The following is a 13,362-nucleotide window of genomic DNA, read 5'->3' as shown; positions in this document are numbered from 1 at the left end:
ATGACCTCCTGAGGTCTCTTCCAATCCTAATCTTCTATGATTCAATGATTCATTCAATGACCTGTCCCTTTTGGTTTGGGAGAAGCTGACTGGATTGTGTCTCTTCTGTTTCTAACAGAGCAGAAGTCGTCTTTGTCTCTGAATAAACAACATTGCTATGAGAATGTCCTTTGTGTTGCAAAGGGTATTTATTTCTCGCCACTGGCCCTGAACCTGCAGGGGGCACTCACAAGAACAAACTACAGTACAGTGTGCTATAGCAATGTCTGAGTAAGATGTCTTTTGAAACAGTATCTAACATGCTGTATTCATTCTCGGAAGGGGAATCACACTCAGGGAGGGGAGCAAATCAAATCCACTTCCATCTGTTTCTTAGCAAGAGATTTATTTTTTTGAATATGAAAAGAAAGTCATAATCCTGAGGTCAGTCTGTAGCAGATTTTAAGAAATTCAAAGGAGGCCAAATTTTGGGCCTCAACAGGTTGCTATCATCCCTCTGACATCACTTTACATATTAAATGATTCATTATACTTCTCCCCAAACCCAAGTCCTCTTTTTATAGGCGTACTCAAAACCAAATATAACCAGTGAATGAATATATTCCTTACCACTTGGGTTACAAAGAATAACAATTCCATTTGATTGTTAAGAATCTGTCACACCAAGAGGAAAACATGAGCGATAACCATCAGCCAGCCAAATTCCCAGGGACAGGGTATTTGCATGTATTTGCATACATGAAGATCATGGAGAAAACAAAAAGAACAAGGGGCTCTATTCTGATCTTTTTTAGCCTGAATGTCTTTCTTTTGTATTTCTCCCCACTCCCCTGGAAATGGTCTCTGTCGCATGTAAGTACATTTAGTTGAGCAGCATTCCACAAAGAAAAAAAAATAGCCCACATATGTGACCACCTGTTGCCTTCTAGCAAAAACCTGAAGCTGAACTTGCATTTCCAACATGAACACAGGAGATTTCTCATCTGAAAACAAGTGTCCATGAATCTGATATCAAAAGAGGTGAAAGGCTGTTAGTGCTGACTATGGGCCAATGGATTTGCCAAGGCTGCTGATCCTCTGCTAGTCCACCCTTTGGCTTCTCCTGGGCAGATCCTGCTAGTAATCTAAAATATGGGAATGTGAGATGTGGACACTCAGGGCCAAGATGAAAGACCCACCAAACTCCTGGTCATCTGTGACTTAAGCCAGCATTTGAACCCCAGATCTCCAAAGGCCAGTGCTCTATATCCACTGTCACTAAGACCCTATGGGTTTCCATTTTACTTTCTCCCTATGTATACACAGGTCAAGTCCCTGATCTTTCACAGTACTGAACACTAAAATAGAAGCTTCCAGAAAAGCCTAGTGCACAGGGACTGCTTGTGGCATAATATAAAAGAAGCAGGAGGGCTGACTCAACATAGACTCTCCTTATGCTGAGGTTCTCCTGGGCTCTGGGCTAATTTCCAAGAGAGTGTTTGCTCCACATCCTCAAATGAGGGTACATCTAGCCAACTCCTCTGAGCCCTCAAGTGGTAAGGTGAGAAAAGTTAAAGCTCCAGGCCCTGAAGACAGGACAACTTGTGAAGGTTGTCACAGGAACTAAGCAAGTACTGGAGTCCTCAGGTTATAATAGAGAAACCCTAAAAGTAGAGGCCTGTGTTTAGAAGATTCTGCACTGCAGTGCTTTTCTGGGAGGGGAGGGAGTAGAAACAGCCACACACACCCCCAAAATGAGAGAAGGTGGTGATTTGCCACTGTTGCTATGGCCTTGGGGCCACCCTGGGCTCTTGGCCACATTGGGACCAGTCATGCAGGTTAAAACTACCTGAGGTATGAAAAGAGATGGGGATGGGGGGCGCGTGGTTAATTGGTGTATTAGACTTTGCCAGATTTTTTTCCTGAGTCTTGTGTTTGGAATTTGTGCAACACGCCAGTTGCATCTAGAGCTTCCCCTTACTCTGTGATCCCTGGTTAAACTTTCACACCCTTCCATCACATACCGGATGTGTATCTCAATGCATGGTCAAAAATCCAGGTGCCTGAGTATCGATTTCGTGAATATCCAACAGGAGAGCTGTGTTCCACTGCTTTTCCATCTAAATTGCACAAAAAAATCAGACAAGAGCCCTTAAAGTGGATAAATTTCCAAAAGATAACGAGGGTTGAAACCCAGTAAAAATGTCAACACTTGAGTAATTTCCTGTCCTTGTACCAAGATATCAAAGGCTATGCAGAATTTTCTAAGGTTTTGCGCCTCATGGTCTAATGCAGCATAAATATTGGAAATCCCAAAGCTGCTTAGTAGGTGAGGCATCTGCCCCCTGGATTGAATCAAATATGTACAGATTAGCTTGATGGCTTCAGAACAAAAGGTTTCACACAGAACCACTGTCTCACTCCTCATCTCCTCTCTAACATTTATGACCCCACCACTCCACTTGGAAAGTCCTCCTCAGTAAGTTTCTGATGGTGCATCACTGGCCCACGTGTGAGGGTTTAAATGGAGTCTAACCCAAAATTCCTCCTGATCAAATCCCAGGTGACATAATCCCCCCAAGTCCAAACACTGAAATGATCAAATTCGCAATGTTATAAGACAGACATTAGGCCAGTCACAAAATCCCATCCAGTCTCATCTCCCCTTTCTCTCACTTTCCCAGTAGAAAGGGCCATGGCCCACTCATTATCTCTTGGCTCCCAGATAGATTTTTGTGGGAGCATGTCTGTCTGTCTGCCTGCCTGCCAAGCTGCACCTCTCCAAGAAACATCAGTGCTGGAGCTATTCAGACAGCCCCGGGGCCCAAAGGCAGCAGGTGAGGTCCCCAATAAAATTACGTTTCTGAGTTGCACATTGTTCGAAACTACTAACAGGTGGGGCCATCCGGATATTCCTTAGGCTGGTCTGTCAAGATTTAGAGAACAGAGGGATTTGAGTTGTCAGAATTTTGTCATTCAGATATTGATCAGGTCCTAAAGTTACTGCCAATTGTTCTGTAAACTCTACTTGCTTGTGATGCCTGAATTGTGACACAATGCCCAAGAGAAGATGAGCAAGTTCTCTAATCCAATGGTCACTAATCATAGATGGACCAGCACTGGTACGTCAAGCTTGAGGGACTAATACTCTGGGCACCACCACTGCTTGAACCCTATTTAGTTGTAGGTTTCAGAGTAGCAGCCGTGTTAGTCTGTATTCGCAAAAAGAAAAGGAGAACTTGTGGCACCTTAGAGACTAACAAATTTATTAGAGCATAAACTTTCGTGAGCTACATCCGATGAAGTGAGCTGTAGCTCACGAAAGCTTATGCTCTAATAAATTTGTTAGTCTCTAAGGTGCCACAAGTACTCCTTTTCTATTTAGTTGTATTCACTCTAATCCACCATGGAGTTTGGGCTGCTCCAAAGCCAGTGAGAACAGAGTTTGCAGCAGTCCAGATGTCTGGAGACAGGTCAGTGAATAAGAGGATTGGGAAACACTGAATTCTATGCATCTGCCTCAAACAATGCAGGTCTAACTGTAACAACAAGAATACATCCTGGCTGAGGGCAAGCTTAGGGGCGACATCTATCTCAGACAAGGAGCAAAGCCACCTGGTCCAGATTTCAAACTGCCCCCTGGAGTCATAGCTCTGTCTGGTGAAGAAAGTTCCTTGTCACTGTGGAATCTTCATATGCTTTGCAACCCTCACGGTCACTGTCGTCAAGGGACGTAGAGCAGACCTAATGTGGACAATCCACTTCTTATTTACCTGACAACACCTCTCACACGATATGAAAAGCGATACTCTGTGGGGCTGGTAATGGCACATTATAGAATGTGGAGGGGATCTGTTACCTTCCCTTTCATTAATTCTTCTTTTACTGTTATACCATCTATAAAATTACCACTTTAAACACCTCTCGTCTCAATTTCTCTGATGAAGAAAAGTAAAACCCCACCCAAGTCTGCCTTCACTGCTGAAGCAATTGAAACAATGGGCAACTGGTTCAATTCACAGTGAAGTTTTCAGAAGGTAAATCTGAGGGAGAGCTCCTCATGAAGCTGCAGACAGCAAGCAGCCTTACCTTACAAAGCTGTCCAAGCTTGCTAACCCCAAACGAAGAACAGCAGCAAAATGCCACCTGCGAGGCAACAATTGCCCAAGTTGCCCAGATAATGTTTGCAGCTATGGCAATACTGCTGATTTGTGTTTTTTGTAGGGCAGTAAAGGTGAGTGGGGGAACAAGCACTGACTGGGAACCAGTTTGAAAAACCACAAGAAACGGTTATTTGGGCACATCAGTTCACTCAGACTGCAGTACTTGGTGGCCAAACAGAAAAGTTATTCAGAGCCAGCCTGCGTGCCTCCTCCCAAACAAACAGGGGCCCGATGAATGGATACACTCACAGGACTCTGCACAATGGAATCAGCTGCTAACAGCCAATGGCCTCAGGATCCAGCTGGCTTTAAAGAAAACTAGCAACTAGGGTATAAAATAAAAAAAATATGATGCACAATTAATTTAAAGGGGCACAGCTGGCTACGAGAATTTCCCACATTCATTTTTTTAGTTCACTCCTTATTGCTTCAAACCTGATAATAGCATCTCTTTCCCCTCCCACAACATAACCTCCCGCTACCGTCAACATGCATCATCCCTGAGGGTTGTCCTGCCCTTGGTGGACATGGCATTCTGATGCATTTCCAAGTTCAGCAGATGCCAACATGGCTGCCTTCTGTTGATTTCTCAATTTCTACACTAGTATTGTCAGTAGGGTGACTAGATAGAAAGTGTGAAAAATTAGAACAGGGGATGGGTGGTAACAGATGCCTATATAAGAAAAAGCCCCAAATATCAGGACTGTCCCTATAAAATCGGGACATCTGGTCACCCTAATTGTCAGGGTTATCTAGGAACCACAGCTCTGCGGGAACAGTATTTGTGAGCTGCCCGCTGACATGAAGCCAGCAGGGGGAGCTCATGCACAGTTCTTTGGAGGATACTCTACAGACCTATGGCTTCTGGAGTCACAGCCCCTTTGGGGAGGTGCGGGAGGGGCATTGCCAAAGCACTGGTACCTGCTGTGACAGAGGTCCCTTGGGACACCTGATCACCGGTTCTCCTTCCAGGACAGCCCTGTGGAGCTCCAGCCCTGTCAGTGGTCCATCCCACTTGGTGTTCCTCTTCACCGGCAGGGAGCAGGGAATTGTGGGGTCTCTCTGCCCCTTACAATTCTGAATATATTTTCCACCAAATTATATCCAGTTTAAGGTAGATCTAATTATGGGATCAAACAGGCCTGCAGTGTTTCTCTTCACCCTTTCTTTCCCCTATTGAAACAGCAGTTTTCCCTTTTTAGGCTGTGGAAGGTCAGCAGCCAGGCACCAGTTAGGTCTCATGGGCTGCTGCTACTTCCAACCTGAAAGGAGAGGAGAGAAGTGCCTTTTGTAACAGCTGTTCTAGCTGGGGAGTAGATGGATTTTTCTGATCCTCTTACATGGTATTTGCCAACACCCTACACCAGCCCCTGGCTAATGACAAATTCTAGGGGTTCTCTCTGCAACAGCTAGGGTTATGATCATGAGCCTAAAATCAGAAATAAACCATTGGGGCAGATGAAACATTAATACTAACTGCAATTAAACTATGGTAACTCAAGGCAACTCATACTAGTTTCCTTCCCAGTCCCTAAAGCTAATAAACTGCTTTCCCCATGGTCTAACTCCTTCCTCTTCCTGTCACATGAGACTTATTCTTGTTTCAGCAACTGTTCTTGGAGCTCAGCCTTGTTAAACTGCTGGAAGAAGCCTTTCCATTTATTAAAAAAAAAAAAAAAAAAAAAAAAAAAAAAAAAAAGGAGTACTTGTGGCACCTCAGAGACTAATACATTTATTTGAGCATAAGCTTTCGTGAGCTACAGCTCACTTTGGCAGAGGAGTCACTGTTGAAAGCAGCTGTGTCCCTCTTTCAGTAGTTTGCAGAAATGCCCTCTCTCTGGAATACTTATAAGGAGAAAGACGAAGGATGGTCTTGTGGTTCAAGGCACTTGCCTCAGGAGGTGGCTAAAAATTTTCCAAAACTTTTCTAACTGAAAATTTGGTTTTTATCTCAATTAAACTTTTCATGGAAAGTGTTTGTGTCCCTCAAAAAATTCAATTCAATTTTTTGGGGTCAGAAAACCAAAAATATTTCAGCATTCGGCACTTTTTGGCCAATGTTGTCAGCTCACAACTGCCGAAAACAAAACATTTCAGCTGAAATCCAAATTTTCCAGTTTCCAGCCAAAGTATTGTGGGGTTTGGTGTTTTTGATAATATTTCTACAAAAAAAGGAAATCTTTCAGTTCTGTCAAAATTTTCTCCAGGGATTCCACCCGCTATTTTCTGACCAGCTCCATTTTAGAGATCTGGGTTCAATTCCTGGCTTTGCCACCGTCTTGTGTGCTGCTGCACAAGTCATTTAATCTCTCTCAACCTCAGGGCCCCATCTGTAAAGCGAGGACAATAATTCTTCCTTCCTTTCTCTTGTCTATTTAGATTGTAAATCCTTCAGGGGAGAGAGAGAGAGAGTGTGTGTGTATATGGTACCTAACTCAAAGAGACCCTGCTCTTGCTTGGGTCTTTAGGCATGTCTGTAATACAAATAAACAATAATAATCAAGAGAGAGAGATTGAATAATCTTGTGCCTGGACGTAGATTCAGCTTTAAAAGTTCATCTTAGTGCTACTGGGTAGAGCTGAGCTTTCAGGAACCTCCTTTCCAGAGGTTCTCTGCTCTCTCCACACTTCACAAGACTCATACTGGGAAACCAGGAACCAATCACCAACAGACCTGTTAGCCAGTAGCTTACCAAGTGTCTGCTGGTTGCGGACACCTCCAATCACCACACATATTTCTGCTGGCACATCTCCTGGACCATCCTTTATGTTTTTCTTGGAATCTTTGGTGTCATCCTGCCAGATCACCTCTTGAATATAGTCATCTGGTATCTCTGTTTTCACCTTCACCTCTGTCATCGTTCCGGGCTCTTCACTCGGCGAGGACTGAGATGTCACAGAATCAGAGCCCTCTGCTTTCGGGCTCTTCGGACTCCTCTTCAAGTGCTCCCTGGGTGCGGGGAAGAGGAAAAAATAAGAATTCTTATTTTCTAGCTCAACTTTTAGTTACTGTCACCAAAATAAAGATACTTCTGTTTACTACAGTTTATTTAAGATTACTGTGTATGTTTGTATGTGTCTATGATAAATGAGTGATAAAATTTTAAGCACTTACAAAAGTAATAAAACTATTTATTAGTAATGAAAATAACCTTAAATAGCATCAACAAACAGACTTATGAAAGAAAATGAGATTCCACCTTGGAAAAACAAAGCTACCATCTTGCAGGAAAACAGTCTTTTTAAAAACTCTTCATGTGTCAGTATATAATGCCTGCATCTGTAATTTTCACTCCACGCATCTGAAGAACTGGTTTTTTACCCAAGAAAGCTTACGCCCAAGTAAATCTTTAAGATGCCACCGGACTCCTTGTTGTTTTTGTGGATACAGACTAACACAGCTACCCCGATACTAGTCTTTTTAAAAGCACAGATACTTATTAGAAGGGAGAAACCCGGAAAACAAAAATCTGACAGAAATCTACAGCTGATAATTGGCTGCAAATTCATTCTACTCTGGTAATGTGATATGGCAGCAAAAGAAAACGAGCAGTTTCGGGCTTCACAGATAGAGGAATCATCAGAACGCAGTCCCTTTATTTGACTGTCTTGAATCCACTCATATGTCCCATCTTGGGCACCTTGTCACCAGCATTGGATATAAACAAACTGGAGGAAATTCAAAGATGAACAAATATAATGTGGAAGATTGCAGGATCAATGTATAAGGACAGACTAAAAGGAGCTAAATATATATACACAGTAGCTTAGCTGACCAAAGGCTATGGAGTAGCAGACATGCTAAGGGTCTGTACAGTATTTAGACAATGGAAACACAAAGGAGACAGAAGAATTGCCAAACAGAGTTTAATGTGCTATTATAACTAGGAGTAATGGATGAAATTAAGTAACAGAAAACTTAGGATGAATATTAGGTTAAGATATGCTACTGCAGAGATCTATTAGACCATGAAATAGTGGTAGAGGAGGAAACCCCATTGCTTTGGATGTTTAAATGAAGACATCACAAAAGTACTAATAAATATATTGTAAAACTAATCATATACTATTTTATAATATCATGTGAAAAGATAGTATGTGGTGCAGCCCAAAGGAGGCAACTGATCAGGGTATCGCTGCTAGAATTGAAAGAAAAATTGCACAGGGGATGGTAGTGAGGGGATGGAAAGAAGAGGAGTAAATGAACAATGAGAACAATCTTCTGTCACAATTACTGCACGTCCTCCTACACAGATATGGAGTTTCTCTTTCAAATGCATCAGTCACAAGGGGGCTGCCAGACATTATACATTCTCACCCCCTCATTCTCATTAAAAAATGAAATGTATAATTAGTAGCCTCCAAACAGAAAGGGAAATTATTCCTGAGCCCCTCGATAGAGGCACGCTTTCCGATATCTACCCAAACTTTCTTGAAAATCATTCAGAGCTTTTATAACTGATAAGATGAATTTACACAGAAAAATGTCAAAGAAAATAAGGAGTTCTTTAATAAGAATTTATTAGACATCCCCAAAGCCCTGATTTCACAATCAGGAAAGAGGACAACTTTGGCTAAAAGCCTATCCTAGTTCAGTGGCAAAGTGAAGGCAGCAATCAGAAATAAAAAAGTAACACATAACCAATGGAAAAAAGGGGAAATAGGTAGCTATCAAGCTAAATTAAAAGTTATAAAATACGTAGTCCTAAAAGAATTGGTAAAGAGATCTCTGGCCCACTGATGCTCATTTTTAATACATTTTTTACTACCAGGGAAATTCCAGAAGACTGAAGAGTGTTAATGCTGTGCCAATGTTCAAAAAGGGCACACCAGATGACCTGGATAACTATAGATTGGTTACCTAACATCAATCCCAGGCAAAATAATGGAAAAGCTGATATGGGATTCAATTGATAAAGAATTAACAGATAGAAATATAATTAATACCAGTCAACATAGTTTTATGGAAAATAGATCTTATCAAACAAAATTAATTTCATTCTTTGATGAGATTACAAGTTTGGCTGATAAAGGCAACTGTGCAGCTGTAATATACTTGGACTTCTGTATGCCATGATCTAGTACCATACCACATTATGATTAAAAAATTAGCACTATACAATATCAATAAAGCACATGTTAAATGGATTAAGAACTTGACTAACTCACAGATCCCAAAAAGCAGATGCCAATGGGAATGATCACCGAATGGGGATGTTTCTAATGGGGTTCCGCAGGGATTGATTCTAGGCCTGACATTATTCAGTTTTTCATCACTTATTTTGAAGTAAATATAAAAGCACAGCTGATAAAGTTTGTGAATGACACAAAGATTACTGGAGTGCTAAGTCACATAGATCAGTCTAGATCACTTAGTAAACTGGACCCATTAAAAACGCATCTTAATACAGCCAAATGAAAGGTCATACCTTCTAGGAACAAGGAGTATAGGCCATGCCTACTATGGTGGGGTGTCCACCCCACACAAGACCTGAAGGGGTTAAGGTGGCTAGCTGGGCGAATTGACTATCCAGGCTGCACCTGGAGGAGGAGCCAGGGAGCAGGGATTGATGAAATGAGGGTCAGCAGGATGGGAACAGGAGGGGCCCGTATAAAGCCCAGTAGCTGAGAGCAGCTGGGGGCTGCAGGGAAGTAGGCTACAGTCATTCCCTGGGAGAAGGGAGGTGTGTTGGAAGCAAGGAGCCTACAGTTACTCCCTGGGAGGAGGGAGTTGGGGGCTGACAAACCCAGAGACGGGGAAAGCCAGAAAGGCAGGAAAAGCTCAGGAGAATAGCAGCAAGGCATAGGATAGTGTGGACATTGACTTCTGAGGAGAGGGCCCCTGAGCTGGAAGTTGGAATAGAGGGCAGGACTGGGTTCCCTTACCAGCTACTGGGGAAGTGCCACAGACCACGAAGTGGAAAGTGGACTGCCTAGGTGTATGCCCCAAAATAATTTGATACCTCGGAGAAGGAGGACCACAGTCACCTGGCCGGAGGGCCAAGTCACAAAGAGGAAGCTAAAGTTCCTGGAATGAGAGGGGCCATAGGGTGAGAAAGAATAACAGGTGGAGAGACTACCAGAGGAGGGCGCAGCACCTGGAAGGAGCTAATCCCCAGAGCTGCCAGGAGGAGGCGCTAGAGCAGTGAGTGGTCCCCATGACACCTACAGAATGGGGGACTATCCTGGAGAACAGTAACTCCGAAAAAGATTTAGGGGTCAAAGCGGACAACATCTGCTCCCAGGGCAATGCTGTGGCAAAAAGGGTTAATGCGATCCTTGGATGTATAAACAGGAGAGTAGTGAGGAAAATTAGGGGAGAGATTTTACCTCTGTATATGGCATTGGTGAGACTTGACACTGGAATACTCTGTCCAGTCCTGGTGTCCACATTTTAAGGAGGATGTTGAAAAACTGGAGGGTACAGAGAAGAGCCACATAAATTATTTGATGGCAGGAGAAAATGCCTTCCAGTGAGAGACTTAAGAAGACTCTTATCCATTTAGTTTATCAAAACGAAGACTGAGAGGTGCCTTGATTACAAGTATGAGAGTGCCTTCATGGGGTCCAAAGGACTCTTTAATCTAGCAAAGAAAGGCAGAACAAGAATCTATGGCTAGGAGCTGAAACCAGATAAATTCAAATTAGACACAAAGCTTTAACAGTGAAGGGGATTTACCATTGGAACAAACACCCAAGGGAAGTGGCAGATTTTCCATCTCTTGCTGCCTTTCTCGAAGATGCTCTAGTCTAATACAAGTTATTGGGCTCAATGCACAGATAACTGGGTGAAATTTAATGGGCTGTGATATACAGAAGGTGGGACCAAGATGATCTACTGGTCCCTTCTGGCCTTAAAGTCTCTTGATCTATGAATACCTGAATCAGAAAAACTTTTTCGACCCCAGAACCTTAGCTCTTCATGCGCATTGCCATTTTTTATCAACCCCTACTAAGAGGATAATTTCCAGAGAACAGGCAGACATGCTCTTGCCTGACCTTACCTGGGAAAGAGCACCCTACAAACCTCAACTAAAATCAACATTATTCCACTACCGCTGCCCCTAATCCCCAAAACACTAACATATCCTTATTTAAAGCATCAGTTCTGTAACTACCGAGGGGCTCCATCTTAACAGAAAGATCAGCCTCCCATAGATTTAATAAACAGCTAACCCCCTTCCTATACATCTCTTGATGCTCACACAAGAAATTATCCTGCACTGGGCCTGCAAAACCTTATTTCAGATCCGCATCAAATTCAGAATGATAGTCTGGTTATGGGCCACATGCTCTATTTGATATTCAAGCCAAACAACTCATTCCATCTCATCTCCTAGACACTCAACAAATTCTTGTTGTGAGTGAAAGGACAACGTTGCAGGTACAACACAGGTCACAGGATGTATCCCTCCGTATCTCAGACAGAAAAGAGGAACAGGCCTTAGCATTTCTACTTTTATTGGATTTGTTCTACTAACTCAACAACTGGGCAAAAACCATGGGATGCATCTAGATTAAAATAAAGCAATAGCAAATCAGTTCTCTTTTGGCCACAACCAATACACTGTTGGTATTTATTTATTTATTTAAGATTAGCATGCATTACTCATTACATAAAACAACTACTTAATCTGTGGCAGCATCCTGAGGACTGACTAGTTAGATTTTTTTTCTTCTGACCACTTTCTGCTTCTATACTCTTGACTTTCACAGCTTTAAAAAGTTGACAATTCTCAATTCTTTACTGCACTGGTCAGAGTTAATTTTTGCAGTAAAAAAAGCCCATTCAACCAGACTACAGGACTCCTAAATGCAAGAAACTACACTCACTGATGTACAAATATTTTAAGTTGGAGAAACAGTGTGTTTTGTTTCCATTCTATTGTGACTCTACAGCAGTCACATATTATTGCCACGTACTATTTCATATACACAGAGAATTCAGTCAAGAAGTTTTACATAAACTACTTTTTCATAACTGCTTTTTAGGTTTTTTAAAAATTCACATTCCTATAATTTAATATCTCACTTAAAGTGATTTTCCACCCATCAGTCAATTTCACATGGTAGGCCTTGTCCACACTTGCAGTGTAGGGTACGTATAGACACAGCAAAAAGCAGGCTACGTTCACATGGCAGTGAAAGGCTCTGGTAAGAGGGAGGCAGTACAGAAGGGTTCCAGCAGCAGGGAGCTGCCATACCCTTTCACCACTGCTTCCCCACTGTCAGAACTTTTCCCCCACTGCTGGAGCCTTTCACAGCATTGCACTGCTAAAAACAACAGCATAGGTGTGGGAGGTTCTGGCGTGTCTTTACTTTACTCACCTAAGCAGGCCACACAGCCTGCACCGCTATTTATACACATGGCACGGCGGCCTGCAGTGCTTGCACTCTACATAGAGCCATACATGTAGAAATAGCCTGAGGCAAGCTGTCCTTGTATTTTACTCTGGCTTAATCCACACCTCACTAATCTACAGTTACACATATCTATTTAAATTCAATCCCCCCTCTCTCACACACACACACACAGATTGTGTAACCATCTTCATTTCCAATCAATACATGTTTAGAAAAAAATAGCCTTCCATGTCTATATGACCCATTTATGTTAAGAATATAATACATAGGTACTGGATGATTTGGGGAATGCGAGATACGGACTTTCCTTGAAGGTCTCTGGTTCAACTCTGCCTTCTTCATAGTGATAAAGTAATTACCAGCTGATGGTCTCATGTTAGCCTCAACTATTATTTTATATTATGATAGCACCTATTACATGAGTTGACAGACTTGGTCCAATTTCTAATAATATTTGGCACTCTTGATGTGAACGACATCTGAGAGACGGGTTGATCGTGGCAAACAAATTACCCTCTCACTCTCTGAGGTGGCTCCCACCAGGTCAGGAAACTCTAGGCTGAGGTATGGTTGATGCTTACACTGTTAAACATTAAAGACCAATCAAAATGTGACTGCATTTCCATGGTGAATGAAGAACATATTTCTCTCTCTCTCTCTCTCACACACACACACACACACACACACACAGTCAAAAATGGCTATGTGATTTAGAAATCACTTTAGACTGGAATTTGAGGATGAACGCAAGGCATCTTTTCCTTATGGAACTCTGTGCATAGATTCCAAGGCCAGAAGGAGCCATTGTGATCATCTAGCCTGATCTCCTATATAACACAGGACAGACACTTGCCCC

The 13,362-nt window shown here is 42.4% G+C and overlaps 1 protein-coding gene across 25 annotated transcripts in view; it reads right to left on the bottom strand.

The window, feature by feature from the left end:
* The window catches only part of ZNF618 (zinc finger protein 618), a 325,372-nt gene that overhangs the window by 105,752 nt on the left and 206,258 nt on the right, over window positions 1-13,362 (bottom strand). For 17 of the 25 annotated variants that reach the window (XM_043499111.1, XM_043499112.1, XM_038374100.2 and 14 more), the window contains 2 exons: window positions 6,836-7,092; window positions 2,004-2,099 (listed from right to left, as the gene is read on the bottom strand). In XM_043499111.1, the coding sequence (XP_043355046.1) occupies window positions 2,004-2,099; window positions 6,836-7,092 (353 nt within the window). The remainder of the gene's footprint in view (window positions 1-2,003; window positions 2,100-6,835; window positions 7,093-13,362) is intronic. The other 8 variants (XM_038374105.2, XM_043499116.1, XM_038374103.2 and 5 more) reach the window with 1 other exon arrangement.

This window comes from Dermochelys coriacea, chromosome 16, assembly GCF_009764565.3.
Source record: "Dermochelys coriacea isolate rDerCor1 chromosome 16, rDerCor1.pri.v4, whole genome shotgun sequence".
Lineage (NCBI taxonomy): Eukaryota > Metazoa > Chordata > Testudines > Dermochelyidae > Dermochelys > Dermochelys coriacea.
Note: the sequence above shows the minus strand (reverse complement) of the source record. Positions and strands in the feature narration are given on the sequence as shown.